Source organism: Tachyglossus aculeatus, chromosome 25 (genome assembly GCF_015852505.1).
Source record: "Tachyglossus aculeatus isolate mTacAcu1 chromosome 25, mTacAcu1.pri, whole genome shotgun sequence".
In the NCBI taxonomy this organism is placed as follows: Eukaryota; Metazoa; Chordata; class Mammalia; order Monotremata; family Tachyglossidae; genus Tachyglossus; species Tachyglossus aculeatus.
The window spans coordinates 11286792-11302305 of NC_052090.1; the positions used below are offsets into that span (position 1 = coordinate 11286792).

Below are 15514 nucleotides of genomic sequence, written 5' to 3' on the forward strand. Positions count from 1 at the left end.
GTGTCGGCCTCCCTAAGCCAGGATGACCCCCAAGTCACCAGCTTGTTACTTCCTCCCAAGGGGGTCGATCAGAGGTTTGATCTGTCTTCTGATAAACCAGGCACCAGAGTGAGTGGGAAAACCCAGTTCTGAGTTACCTCCCTCTCAGTAGAAGGGAGGCAGGGAAGCAGCGTGGCTTAGTGGCTAGAACACGGGCTTGGGAGTGACAAGGACCTGGGTTCTAATCCTGACTTCACCACATATCTGCTGTGTGACCTTGGGCGAATCACTTCACTTCCCTGGGACCTCCGTTCCCTCATCTGTAAAATGGGGATTAAGAGCGTGAGCCCCATGTGGGACAGGGACTGTGTCCGATCTGATGAGCTTGTGTCTACCCCAGGCTTAGAACAGTGCTTGGCACATAGTAAAGCACTTAACAGGCACCATTATTATTACTATTATTATAGAACTGTTTGCATTTATAATTTTCAGTCATCAAAGACAATATAATAGTAGCCAATCAGGGCAGCTTGAGCCCATGCAGTGTGGTGTTGGAGTGACCCTGTAACCTTCCTTAGTCTGCCCTTCTGCCCAGCCGAGGAGAGAAGAGCGTTTTCTTTTTCCTTAGGACCGGTGTATACTTGGTGCCAGAGATACAGTTGGAATTTGGAATATCCTGTCCCCACATAAATCCCAGATGTCCGAAGAGACTGATTTCAGTGGTTCAGCTGTATGCTTTCATTATAGCTCTCCTGGTTCAGGGAGATTTACAGGGCTGCAGCTCCTCTCTTGTAGTATTCTATTAGGTACAGTTTCACCTTTAGGTTTTATGGGTTTGGTCTTTGTTGGCTGGGATTTTGGAGACATTTTCTGGCTCCCGTTTCATTGTAGGAAAGCATAAGTTGAAGGAAATGAAGCCAGGGCCCTTTGCCATGGGGGAATCCCTCAGGGCCTTGATTAGTCATGAAGGAAGTAGAGGCAGGAGATGGAGTTGTCTGTTTTTAAATACACTTATCTGTCCAAAGGCATCCGCCAAGCCAGGGGTACAGAATCTAATGCTGAGGTAACCGGAACAGAGCTCAAGGGCTGGATAGATCTTGCTGGCAGACAGTGTGCCAGGTGGGCACCTCTAGACTGCAAATTTGTTGTGGGCAGGGAATGTGTCTGCTTATTGTTGTATTGTACTCTCCCAATTGCTTAGTAGAGTGCTCTGCACACAGTAAGCGCACAATAAATATGTTTGAAGTCATTTCTGGACCTCGTTCACCTGGTTTAGCTGAGCTACCTTGTCTAAAACCCTGAGGCCGATTAATAATAATAATAATAATAATAATAATGGCATTTATTAAGTGCTTACTATGTGCAAAGCACTGTTCTAAGCGCTGGGGAGGTTACAAGGCAATCAGGTTGTCCCACAGGGGGCTCACAGTCTTCATCCCCATTGTGCAGATGAGGGAACTGAGGCACAGAGAAGTTAAGTGACTTGCCCAAAGTCACACAGCTGACAATTGGCAGAGCTGGGATTCGAACCCATGACCTCAGACTCCGCAGCCCGGGCTCTTTCCACTGAGCCACGCTGCTTCTGATTGGGGGTGTTGTGCCATTCGCAATGACAGGCGAAGACTTGTTTGCCTCATAGGAAGCCAGTTTGATTGGAATCGTAGCAGAACTGGCAATCCTTGGTATTTAATCGCTTATTATGTGCAGAGTGCTTTATTATGTGCTTGGAAGAGTACAACAGAACATTTTTTAAAAATGGTATTTGTTAAGCACTGACTATGTCAGTCAGTTGTATTTAGTAAGTGCTTACTGTGTGCAAAGCACTCTACTATGTGCTTGGCGCTTAGAACAGTGCTCCAGCGCTTAGAACAGTGCTTTGCACATAGTAAGCGCTTAACAAATGCCATTATTATTATTATTATATTGAAGTTCTAGAGGTGGCCTGTGGGTCCTTTATCGTGGTGATGAAGTGAAGTGGATGGGAGGGCAAACTGGCCTTAGGGTGTACACTTAACTGGCCCAGGTCTCTGTGAATAGCTTCACTGCCCGCCAGTCTTCTCTGAGTACTAACTAGCCCTCACATCTCTAGGCAGGGAGGCTTCTTTATAATACTGAGGCAGAAAGTCTGGTTTCAGCCTATGATTCAGCGCTTTAAAAAAAAAAATCACCATAAAGCAGTTTGGACTCTATTCCACCTGCTATGGTCTCTATTCCACCCGCTCTGGTTTATAAGCACTCTCTGGAAAATGATAGAATGACTTCATATATATGAATTATCTGAATTTGTAAGCTAAAATCTCATCCACCAGAAAATCCAGACAATTTAAGCCAAAAATTGACTTGGGGGGATTGAATTTTCTTGATGATTTGTTCAAGTAGGCACGACACTCAGAAGCTTAATTGTTCCTGAAAGACACGTAGGAGTCTAAAAGAATAATACAGGTAGGATTTTTTTTTTCTAGTTTTTATAAAACAGATAGAACTGAGATTTTGGCCTAGCTTTTTCTTCCTTGTGTTTTCTTGGCCTCTCCCCAAACAAATATTTCAGTTCTCTTGCTCTAAAACTGGAGGTGCACTTGGGCTTAAAACGGATTCTTTACCAGCCACTCCTGAGGATACCCCAGTTTGCAGGTTAAGGTGAAGACAAAAAAAAATGGTAAGTTTGAAGCTTCCCTGCCTATTATAAACAATCACAAGTAAACATATATAAAAGCTTAGAAAGGCCTTTGCCTGGCAGGGTCCTGTGAGTTATACTTCAACACCCCAGGTCCCGTGAAGTCTGCTCACTGCCTCTGAGAAATTTCTCTGAGGTCAGCCCACATCCCGGCAAGCTGATTGATGTGTCTAACCCTCTCTCAATTTTCTTTGCGATAGGGGGAAAACCACAGAACGATAATGCGTGAAAAAAATCACAGCGATCCCACATCAATGCAGCGTCTCCAAGTTTGTTTCCAGTTACCATGGCTCCGCTGTGAAGAAAAGATAGAAAACAATTAAGGTAAGATGCTTTTATCCTCTTTATCTGAGAGAAGGGGTTCACAGTGCACACTACATGGTAGATCGTTGTGTACAACATGAGTGATATGCTTTTAGAGTCACTGTATTTCTCGCCTTAAATGAAGGCAGGATAACTCAGTCTGTAAATGTGGGATGTTTTCTCTTTTTTTAAGGGGTCATGACTCATTCTAGCATGATGGTGGTAAAAAGTCTCTTCATGAAAGATGGGCAGGAGTGTCTTTTTGGGTTTTCATACATGTTTGGGTAGCCAACTTGAATTCAGCTTTGCACAGAGCTGTGGAGAATAGATTTTTGGCCATCCTTCTCAGGAAAGATAGCCCCCTAGTTGCTTCAGGTCACAGAGGTTGACTAAAATTAGGCCCAGCCACATCGATTTCAGATCCTATGTTTCTGGATAGAATAAGATAGCTTTCTGAACTAGCAAGCCCTTATTGTTTTTTTTCCTAATGACACTGGCCATTTGCATTCTTTATGTCCAGGTCTGCACTTTAAGATCACAAACCCCATTCCTTAATCGTATATTTTTGTCGTTCTCTGTGAGATATGAGAATCCTAGTGTCCTTATTGAAATGGAAACTGTATCAAAACCCTCAAGCCAGTGCCTTCAGCCCCAGTTCACTGGAAATAAACCTGGATGGTTTTGTTACTATGGTGGACAATTGGTAAATCCAATACGGCTCCTTGTGAAGCAGGGAACCACAGTGGATAGAACAGATAGTAACTAATGACTAAAATATACCCAGAAATGATGGGGCTTCAAGTCAGGCTTGAACGGCAAGTTGTTGCCATGATTGGGCCTTTCTGGTTTATGCACCCTGTTTCTATCAATCAATCAATCAATCGTATTTATTGAGCGCTTACTGTGTGCAGAGCACTGTAATAAGCGCTTGGGAAGTACGAGTTGGCAACATATAGAGACAGTCCCTACCCAACAGCGGCACCTCAGTCTAAAAGACTATCCTGTTTTGAGAAAGTTCTTTGTCATAGAGAAGCAGCGTGGCCTAGAGGAAACAGCCCTGTCCTGGGAATCAGAGGGCCTGGGTTCTAATCCTGATGCCACCACTTACCTGCTGGGTGACCTTGGGCAAGTCACTTCTCTGTGTCTCAGTTCCCTCATCTGTAAAATGGGAATTCAAAACCTCTTCTCCCTCATACTGAAGCGTGTGAGCCCCATGGGGAATAGGGACTGTGTTTGACCTGTTAACTTGTATCTTCCCCAGAGCTTAGTTCAGACCTGAGTACATAATAAACACTACAAAAACCACAATACTGCTACTACTAATAATAGTAATTCTTTTGTTGTGCTTTGGCGAGCACTTAGTTACAGTGCCCTGCACGTAAGCACTCAGTAAATACCAATGATGATAATAATAATAATAATGATCTGGGTCGGTGCCCCAACTGAATTTCCTGGCTAGTTTTGGAAACGGGGTTTGAGCTCTTGGTGGTAGTTTAAAGGTAGATAGTTTGCATTATTATTTAGCACTGTCTTTGTGAGCATATATGTTCCACGATCAAGAGTGTGAACACAGAAATCTGTTTATTTAACCAAACAAAACAGAGGAAATGATACCAGCCCTCAATGTTTTTTTTGAATTATTTCCATCTGCGAGCGCCGTGCCCACAATTTAGAGATGTGTATCTCCGTATCTCCAAAATATTCATATTTCAATAGGTTTATCACATGTATATTCACCAACAGTATCACAAAAGTTCTTTTTCCAGTTTTTACAGAACCGTAAGCAACAGGAAGTCTAGAAACACTAGAGAAAAAAAGCAGAGCAATGTCCACAGTTACAAGAAAAAGTGCACATTACTTGGTCACGATCACAGTCATTACTTGAAAAACTATATGTAACAAGTAGATATAAAATAGCATCGATGCCTTAAACTCATTGTCAAAAACTGAATTCCATGAAATAAGGCAAATGCAGGAATGCACAAGGAACTCTGTTATCCAACAAAAGCTAAACAACGGAACAGATAGTACAGGAAGCACAAACTAAGGTACTTCTCTCTAGATACTTAAAAATAGCCTTGCCTTAGTGCACAAAGAAAACACCATTTATGTGGAGCCAACACTAGAAAGTAAGAAAGAGGGAGGGAAGAGGGTGGGGAGAATGGGAGGCGAGAGTTCAGTGTCAGTTGAAGCTGCATCCACTGCTCCATTTTCTGTCGTGTTTTTCCACCGTTTTGAACTAAGCCTATGCGTTCTCCATCTCCTGCCAGGGCGAGGAAATGATCTTTTCTGAGGACAAGGAAAACCGAACAGTAAACTACACACAAAGAGTGCAAATTTTCGGATTGTCACTTGCAACCTCCTGACATTCAGCCATCTACGTCCGGTCACTACCAGAGGAGCTTGAACGAAACGGCAGCAGCAATCGTGAGGTGAGCAGCTAGGAGGAACCAAGGTGTGAAGGAGTGTAAGAATGGGTCATTTTAAAAATGGAAAATACCACTGGATTATGATATCGGCACTGAAGCTGCAAGGCTGGCCGGGGTGGCTTTGAGAGGGGCTCGAGTGCAGGAGATGCAGCCTTCTTTCAGAAGTAGTTCCCGACGTGACGATGATCGGAAACGTGTGAGTGGGTTTTCCAGCATCGAGTGTTATTTTTGTAGAAAGAAATCTGGAGACGAGAGCGGGAAAGAGGAGTAGGGCAGGGGGACTTGTAATAGCTTCTCAAAACAGTTTTTTTTTTCGGGACCAGTGAAAAAGTTTCCAAAGTAAAAATGAACCATTTTGAATGAAAAAAAAGTTTGTCTTTCTTTATAAAAATTACTTTTTTTTTTAAAATACAAGATCCTTTTCATTGTTGATGTATCCTGTAGTAACAGGAAATCAGGCAACGGCTTGCCCTATACTGCAGCTTTCGGTCCGGTGAGTCAGGAGCAGAGTCCACTGATATTGCACTTGGATCTTGAACCAGTTGTGTTTTACAGTACCTTCTTGTTTCTGCCACTTGTCAGGATGAGTTGATCTACGGCCACTCTCTGATATTTACGCTGCCACGTTGAACGGAAAGCAATACGCCGGACACGTTGAAGGACCTCGGAAACACCGGAGGTCAGAGTTCACCCGAAGCTCCTGAGCACATCGCTTTACGGATCGCGAACAGCGTGGCGTTGCGGTGATCCGGTAACTCTCCTAAGAGACGGTGCGGCACCCTGAAGCGTCTGCCCTGGGAAATAAAGATGGCGTGAGTGGAAACTCCGAGAATGAGACCGGGAGAGCGTCACCGTCGGGGGTCTCGCGACTCAGTTCTGCTGCAGAATGAGGTTTTCGAGTTCGTCTGCGGAACGCAGTAAGAAGGCGGCTGATTCTCGGTACCCGGCCACCAGCTGGCGTACGGCGTTGATCTCGGTGGGGCTCAGCTGGGGCCTGGAGCTGGTGCTGCTGGCCGCCCCGGAGCTGGGGGCTAACTGCCTCTTCATGCTCAGGTCGGTAGGCCCTAGGGAGAACAATCACAAGAGCGGCAATCAGCAAGACCGGCTTTTCAGGGGGCAAACTCGGCCCCGGGCCCAACGGGTGCCGGCATCCTGCACCGTTGAGGAAGGAGATGGCACCGGGGGGTGGTGGGGATGCCTGCCTGAGTCAACCGGGGGGCATCGGGCCCGGGCGGGGGGCGCTCAGCCCCTCACCCTCCCACCGTCCTTTCCTGCTCGGCGGCGGTGAAATCCTTCCTGCCCCGCGACCCACCTTGCCAGCCAGAAGACAATAGAGGCCAGAGGAAGTTCTCCACCGAGCGGGGTAACTTGAATTGGATGCTTTTGGTCAGCGGCTCCATCTCGAGACGGAGAGTAAATGCAGCTTTTCATTTACATAGCCACCTATCTTCCAGCCTGCCTGGGATGCAATTAGCAAATCTGCAGCATGAAGTAAAAGGGAAACTAATTTGAACACCGGGGGGATTGCGATATTGCTAGCAACATAACTGACTGACATTAGGTCTACAGGCCTCTGAAGGTTTGTTTGTGTTGTTGGCGAAAGCTTTTATTGCTCTTTTTTTTATGGTATCTGCTAAGCACTTCCTATGGGCCAGGCACTGTACTAAGCACTGGGGTAGATCAATCAATCGTATTTATTGAGCGCTTACTGTAGATACAAGCTAATCAGGTGGCTCACAGTCCCTCACGGTATTAATCCCCGTTTTACAGTTGAGGTAACTGAGGCAAAGAGAAGTGAAGTGACTTGCCCGAAGTGACACAGCAGACAAGTGGTGGAGTCGAGATTAGAACCCTGGTCCTCCTGCCACCCAGGCATGTAATCTATCTACGACGCTACACCACAACAGTGTCTGGCACATAGTAAGCTCTAAAGTACCACAATTATTATTATTACTATTATTCCTTAACGGTTAAGCCAGTGTATCCCAGTGTGGCATCCCCGATAACTAAATGTCAAACTCATGAAGAACCGAATAGTACGCACAGAATGACCTGACTGCTTTGAAGCAGTCGTTTTAGAACGAGAAGTCTTACCTGCCTCTACCGGGCAGCCTTTACCACTGTTTCCAGAAGAAAGCACCATCAGTGGTTGGCTGAGAGTAAGTCCAAAATTGAGAAGCAAACAAGCCATATGTCAGCAACTCCTTGGGAGTCCTCTAACTCCCACAACATTGCTGTTGAAGGCTACGTCACAGGATGCAAAACAAGCTCGTTGTGGGCAGCTGACGTGTCTGTTATATTGTTGTGTCATATTCTCCCAAGCAATACAGTACTCTGCTTAGTTCAGTGCTCTATAAATGCGACCGACTGACTGAAGCTCTAAAGTGTTCATAACAAGTGGTGGGAGGCCCAGGCATAGAGAAGCCAGGGTTCTGCAGACCGAAACTAAACCAAAGACACCCATGTGTCCCCCGAGAGTGGACAAGGTGAACACAGACACATGCACGGCCCCACTGAAGGACAGAGAAGACTCTACCCTCATCTCCAAAAAAGAAGGAATCTCAGGTGCTCTGCACACAGTAAGAACTCACTAATACCATTGTTGCTTGATTAAACGTCCACAACACTCCCACAATCTCCCTAAAATGCCCGATGTACAAAAGCCCAGTTGGCCAACATGCAAAGTTTCCACTAGAGCCATGAAGGACGGCTCAGCTGACATCTACAAACAGGGTGGAGACCTGCTGCTCAGTTGCCTTCACGGACACTTCATCGATTAGTGACTCCCAACTCCATGGTATTGTACTTTCCCAAGCGCTCAGTTCGGTGCATACGGTAAGCGCTTAATAAATACCACTGATTGATCTAGAACATAGAAATTCCACAGATGCTATCATCGTTTTCAGGGAGACAGGGGAAAGAGCTACGGAAATCTTTATGGGATCTCACCATTTTCTATTCCTGGCAGGGTTCGTCACAACACTGTCACCCCCCGCCCTCCAGAACGGCACTGAGACTTGGGACCTCAGAGCGCAGTGGAGCAGAGCTGACACGGCCTGGTCTCCCCGGTGAACACTGTTGGGCCTCCGCATCAGAAGCTTTACCTTCAAACGTGAGTGGATGCTCCCTCCATTTCATCCCTCTATATGGTCAGAAATCAATGTGGTCTAGCAGAAAGGGTATGAGACTGGGGGCCAGTCAGAAAACCCAGGTACTACTCCTAGCACCCTGACTTTCCTTACTGTGTGACTCTGGGCAAGTAACTCAACTTCTCTGGGCTTCAGTTGCCTCATCTGTAAATGAGATGTGACCTGTTCAACTGAAATCCCTTAGATGGTGAACTTCACGTGGAACAGGGATTATGTCCAAACAGGGAGTACGTCTAATCTGATGACTTTGTATCTGCCTCAGCAATTAGGACGGTGCTTGGCATATAATTAGGGCTGATTCATTCAATCGTACTTATTGAGCACTCACTGTGTGCAGAGCACTGTACTAAGCGCTTGGGAAGTACAAGTTGGCAACACATCAAGATGGTCCCTACCCAACAGCGAGCTCAAGTATCATTATTACTAGGAATAATGCTGTCTTGTGCCATGGCCTTATTCTTCTTTCATTTTTCAAAATTACAGATTTTTGCCTGGATGTGGTCAGAATTCTAGAACTTGACCATCCAATCACTAATCATTCAATATAGTATTTAATACTTACTCTTTGTGGAGTAAAGTGCTTGGGAGAGTACAGTGTGATGTACTATAAAGTAATGCTCTCCATTCTTAATAAGGATATCATTTTCAAGTTCTTTCCTCCATCTCTTGTTAAGTGAATCTTAAAAGCTCGTTCGCCCAACTTTATTTTTTTGGTTCAATGTCTTAGACCTCTGTCACAGTATCCAACTTGGTTCTGTCCATTTCCTCTTCACCTATTCATTTTTATCCCTTCATCATCACTGCCCTTCCCATCTCCTTCAAGACAAGTATGTTCTGGAGTGAGGGCTTAGGGGAACCCTGCCTCTCCTTCACTCACAAAGTCGTAAAACCACTTTCTCATAGTTTCCACCACAGGCTCTACTTGGGCCTCTTTGGGGCGTTTTCCTTCTCTTCACCTTTTCTCTCCTAATTATGCCTCCAGCACTCTCTGTCTCAAATTGGTGATGTTGTTTTTCTCCCAGAATTTCCTTGCTTCAGTCCCTTTTAAAGGTACAGGCAGTTCTTCAGTAATATCGAGGCTGTATTCTCAAAAAAACCTGAGATTTAGTCATCTTGACCGAACCCACAGGTGTGCACAAAACTGTTCTTCTGACAAACAGCACATCACTCTGTATTTAGGCATATGTGCACTGTAAGAAGAGAGCAAAACCTAATTCCTCAACAATATTCAACATGTGGAAGGAAAAACTGTTTTTATCTCAGCTTGCCTATGGTTTTGATATAAATTACAGCAGCACCTCTTGATCCATTTATCTCATGCTTTTTTTTTCAGTGAGAGGGAGTTCATCCTCCAAATACTTCTCCCAAATGTCATATTGACCTCACTGCCTCTAGTCTCCCTTTTCAATTCAGACCCTACTCCACTGCCTGAATCATTTTTGAGAAGCAGCGTGGCTCAGTGGAAAACAGCATGGGCTTTGGAGTCAGAGGTCATAGGTTCAAATCCCTGCTCCGCCAATTGTCAGCTGTGTGACTTTGGGCAAGTCACTTAACTTCTCTGGGCCTCAGTTTCCTCATCTGTAAAATGGGGACTAAGACTGTGAGCCCCCCGTTGGACAACCGGATTACCTTGTAACCTCCCCAGTGCTTAGAACAGTGCTTTGCACATAGTAAGCACTTAATAAATGCCGCTATTTTTTTTTTTTCTGAAACATATTCTGTGCAGGCTTCCCCACTTTTCTAAAACCTTCAATAGTAGCCATTTCCTCTCTGGGGTGCAGAGTGGGGCCTAGTAAAATGAGCACGGGACAGGCCCGGAAGTCAGAGGACCTAGGTTCTAATCCCAGCTCTTCCACTTGGGCAGGTCACTGAACTTCTCAGTACTTCAGTTTCCTCCTCCACACTATGGGGATTAAATCCAACTCCTTCCTTCTCAGACCGTGAGCCGTGGTCTTCGATCATCCTGATTTTCTTGCATCTATCATACTGCTTAGCAGAGTGCTTGGCATATATAAGTGTTTAACAAGGACCATATTTATTGCTACCAAACAAAAACTCCTGACCACTGGCTTTACAGCACTGTCAACTCTCTCCCGGCTCATCCTCTGCCTTCTCCCCCTACACCCAGTTCCTCCTTCAGCCTGTTCCCTCTACCTTGTTCTCATCTCTTTGGCTGCAGACTATCTGCTCACCCTCCCTTTTTCGCGTCTGGCAGTCCAAACTTCTCCCCATCTTTGAAGCCCTTCTGAAATCACAGATCCTCCAGGAGGATCTAGAACCCCCTTCTAGACTGTGAGCCCACTGTTGGGTAGGGACCGTCTCTATATGTTGCCAACTTGTACTTCCCAAGCGCTTAGTACAGTGGTCTGCACACAGTAAGCGCTCAATAAATACGATTGATCTCAGATTGACTTCTTATCTCCCCACCCTATTTCTCTCCCATCAGTTTCAGTGTAACCTAAGCATTTGAGTTACTATCCTCCCATAACACTTATCTTTATATTCAGTTAACAGTATTTAGTGGGCACTTAACTCTTCTAGCCTTAGAAGAAGGGCACTTATTATTTCCTATCTAAAGTTTATTTTAATATCTGTCTCCCCCACTTGACTGTAAGCTCTCTGAGTAGAGGGATCATCAAATAATTATTTGTATTTGTATTGTATTGTATTTCTATTGTATTCCCCCAAGCACTCTTGAAACTATCCCAGCCTTCATCTTTTTAACTTTAACGTGTTTAAGCATTGCTACCGGAATATTCTACCTTAAAGAACTATAATAATAATGGTATTTTTTAAGCATTTACTATGTGCCAAGCACTGTTCTAAGTGCTGGGATATATACAAGGTAATCAGGTTGTCCCACGTGGGGCTCACAGTCTTAATCCCTATTTTACAGATGAAGTAATTGAGGCACAGAGAAGTTAAGTGACTTGCCCAAAGTCACACAGCTGACAAGTGCTGGAGCCAGGACTGGAGCCCATGATCTCTGACTCCCAAACCTGTGCTCTTTCCACTAAGCCATGCTGCTTCTCACTTTCTCAAGGGCAGTCACCCAGTGATTCAGGTGGAGTCACCAATAAAATAACTTTAGCATCTACATCCTAAATGTAGTCAAGCAAAGTTACGTCTTTTTGAGTTTACTCAGGCCTTATTTGCCTAGGCACATCCAATGGAAAAGGCATTTATCTTACCGTAATTATCAGCGGCAAAAACTGTAATTGCTAAAAGTGAATCTCACGCTAATCCCACGCTGCCCTGCTGTGTTTCCTAACCTTTCTAAACAGAACAGAAAAGGGACCATCTTTTACGCACTGATCTTTCTAGCCACATGCACACATCTAGAAAAATCCCATTGTCATCTTCAGATCTAAAGGAAGGAGGGAGGGTACCAAAATTAATTGGTACCTTGTGAGGCAAGGGGGAGATATGCGAGTGAATATGGTAGCCTTGTAAATATTTACTATTCTATTTATTTTGTTAATGATGTGCATTTAGCTTTAATTCTATTTGTTCTGATGACACCTGTCCACATGTTTTGTTTTGTTGTCTGTCCCCCCCCTTCTAGACTGTGAGCCTGTTGTTGGGTAGGGACTGTCTCTATATGTTGCCAGCTTGTTCTTCCCAAGCGCTTAGTACAGTGCTCTGCACACAGTAAGCGCTCAATAAATACAGTTGAATGAATTAACCCAAACAAGGTCATGGTGAATGAAGAAACCAGATATTCGCTATTTATCAGGCAGCAAAGTGAATCACATTTTGGGAAAGCTGCCTAAGAATAGGTTGGGATATTTGTCCTTTCAGCCCTTCGGTAGGTACAGTGAATCATATTCCACAGTGGCAGTTTAAAAACCAAAATTAACTGGTACCTGTTTTAAGGGCCCAATTCCCTTGTCCGTTGCCAGAGAATCTGCCAGAAGGAAATAGGGAAAAATCTGACCCTGGTTTTCTTGATCATCTTTCTCCACTGAAGTCAAGACATTAACCGATGGTGTTATTTACCGGCACAGCCATAACACATTTCATGCTCTTGTTTTCTATCAGGGATGACCTAAAACCTGGAAACACGAAGCAGAGGGAAGTGGAGGAGGAAGGCAGCAGAGCATGGGGATGCACATCATCCCTCTTTCTCTTGGGAAGGGTCGACAGCAGGCACCATCCTCTCAGCCAACATCTCCTCCTCGGCCTAATTCTTCCCTGACTTGCTCTTCAGCCTGTCCCTCCTGGCCCCAAGAGTTTGAGATTGGGGGACAAGGATGAAGCAGGAACAGGTGAGTTTGCTAAGGGGCAGCAAAGATGTCCTGTAACCCCACATAAACATGCTTTCTGCTGCCAAAAACATTTTTGTTCCCTCACCACTTTAAGACACAGACCCGACTCACACGAAGACAGGTGAGCACAGACACACTGACCCTCTCGTCAGTAGGATGATAACCAGTAACTTGAAGTTGCACTTAGCTCAAAACACAAAATGGAGAGATGTCATAAGCAAGATGTTTTAGAAATGCCAAATGATAAACAGGAAGAGAGAACACTGTAACCTCGTTCTCTTTCTCTCAATATTTTACAGTTGCATTACCTGCCATAGTCCAGCTTTTTAATTCACCCCTCCAATCTTGTTCCAGATCAGGAAGTGAAACCAAGGAGCCAAGGAGCTAACACACACCCTCATACACAGTCTGTTGCAGAAATCCCAAAGTGATAAACACGACCTGGATTAGCTCGGACCCACTGCTTCTAGAATGCCCTGAGTTGGCTGGAGAAGCAGAGCCGTTGTAAATATCTTGTTTTTTCCAGAGATTAATGGGCAATACAGTGACCAGGGTCCCTTCCCAGGATGAAGAAAAAGCTAATATCCAGTCTCCTGGAGACTGGATATTGAACTTTCTTTTTACTTCAGATCAGTTGGCCTGGGCTCTTCCAAAGCAATAGCCTTTCCTGTTGATTCCGAATGTGAATTACAATGGGACCCAGACCTCTTGCCTGAATTCAGGTAGGGAGTTAAAAATGTGGGCTTAAAAACCTGACTGTTGTCTATTTTCAGAATTGCTTAGATTCATATCCCTTCGTGTTCCGATCAAATTTCATGGCTCTAATTTCCACAAAATCTGAATATACAAATTCCGAGAGTCACCCATTTGTCGCTTTAACTATCCCGTTGAACCAACCCTGAATGCACACTGCTGGCCAGGATTTTCCAATGAGTTGCAATATGGAATGGGAGCTGTAATTGTCTCCTACGCTCCAAGGCCTAATTGAGTTCCTGAAATTCCTAAATGGAAGCAATACCTTATTCCACCATTGGTGAAGAAAACACTGGTATAGCCTGTGTTCCAAAAGACATGCGAGTTATCCTAGCAATAATCCCTTCAGAATTGGTCATCGCCAATGGTTAACAATCGGTTTGATAGTTAATAGCCAGCTGGGAGCCAATAATGTGCTCATAAATCCACCCCTGACCCTCAAATTGGCCCTTACTTTGGGGGACAGTAATTTGTACAACAGCACATCAGAGAAGCTAGGAGGTGAGTGCATGAAGGCTGCTGGATTAATTCCCCTGCAATTAACCAGCTTTTCCTCAGGATCCATGCTCTGGCACCCATTAATAATTGTGATATTTGTTAAGTGCTTACTATGTGCCAGGGACTGTTATAGGCACTGGGGGGATACAAGCAAATCAAGTTGGACACAGTCCCCGTCCCACATTGGGCTCACAGTAGTGGAGGGTCTTTAAGTTTTATCTATGCAGCCTCCTGAGGAATGCTACAGCTTTATTTCCCAACTTTGGGATGAAACCAAAGCCAGATCCCTTTTTGTTTCTTTAAAACCAGTTTTTCTTTGTTGGCTTGTTTTTGCAAGAGGATCTTCAAGAATTCCCCCTCTTCCATTTATCCCAAGAGGACCTTGAGGTAGCTACCAGCCCCAGAATTGAAAGAACTGCACCTTTGTAGATGGGCCACAGCCCAAGGTCCCAAAGCAATTACGCCAGGCCTGAAAGATTTCATGCTGGGAGTCATAGAAAGGAGAAAAAAGAGGAGTCTCCTTGAATTGATACAACTACAGCTGCATCTACCCAAACTATACATCCAAGATGTAGAAAGAGGTAAGGACAAAGAATTATGTAATAGTTGCCAAGATCCAAACAGTAACCAATATGAAGCCAAATTCTGGGCTTAAATAGCTAAGTAGCTCAAGAACGTTAAGTCTGAGCTGCACTTGCATATGAAATGATTTCCTGTTGAATGAAAAATTTTAAAAAATCAGGTAAATCCTCCCCATGGCCTAGAGAACAAAGAAAAGACAGCGACAGAATAGGGGTCAATTTGCCCTTTTCAGAGTGCTTGGAGAGGCCCGTTAGGAATGGAGGCCCTGTGTCCACAGTAGAGGAGAATGAAAGGGTGGTGGAACTCTCCTATTGGGGAGAGAGTGAATGTGTGTCCACAGACTGAGAAAAACACATTTCCCTTTAACGAATACCACTTCTGGCAATCAGTTGTCCTACAGATCCTCAGCAGCACATGCAAATTGGACCCAGTGATATAACCAAAATAACCGCTTCCATTTCTTGCCATTTTAATTCCTAGCCAGACTGCTGATGCAGTCTTTTACTGTTTCTTCCTTTGCAAATCTTAACTTCATTCATGATTTCAGGCTAAAGTAAAGCAGACCCAAGAGCTGGTGAAACGCATCATAAAAAAAGCCGAAAAAACAAAATCAACTGGCTTTGTCATCCCAGGCAAAGAACACTGACAACTACAGCTGCATCTACCCAAACTACACATCCAAGATGTAGAAAGAGGTAAGGACAAAGAATTATGTAATAGTTGCCAAGATCCAAACAGTAACCAAAATGAAGCCAAATTCTGGGATTAAATAGCTAAGTAGCTCAAGAATGTTAAGTCTTAGCTGCACTTGCATATGAAATGATTTCCTGTTGAATGGAAAATTTTAAAAGATCAGGTAAATCATCTCCATGGCCTAGA

General features: G+C 44.5%; 1 protein-coding gene across 7 annotated transcripts in view; it reads right to left on the minus strand.

Moving 5' to 3' along the window:
* Positions 1-4525: 4525 nt before the first annotated feature.
* Positions 4526-15514, minus strand: part of NOL4 (nucleolar protein 4) — a 252054-nt gene continuing 241065 nt past the window's right edge. For 4 of the 7 annotated variants that reach the window (XM_038766648.1, XM_038766649.1, XM_038766651.1 and 1 more), the window contains one exon: positions 6256-6449. In XM_038766648.1, coding sequence (XP_038622576.1) covers positions 6256-6449 — 194 coding nt within the window. Of the gene's footprint in view, positions 6450-15514 lie in introns of all 7 variants that reach the window. The other 3 variants (XM_038766654.1, XM_038766647.1, XM_038766653.1) reach the window with 1 other exon arrangement.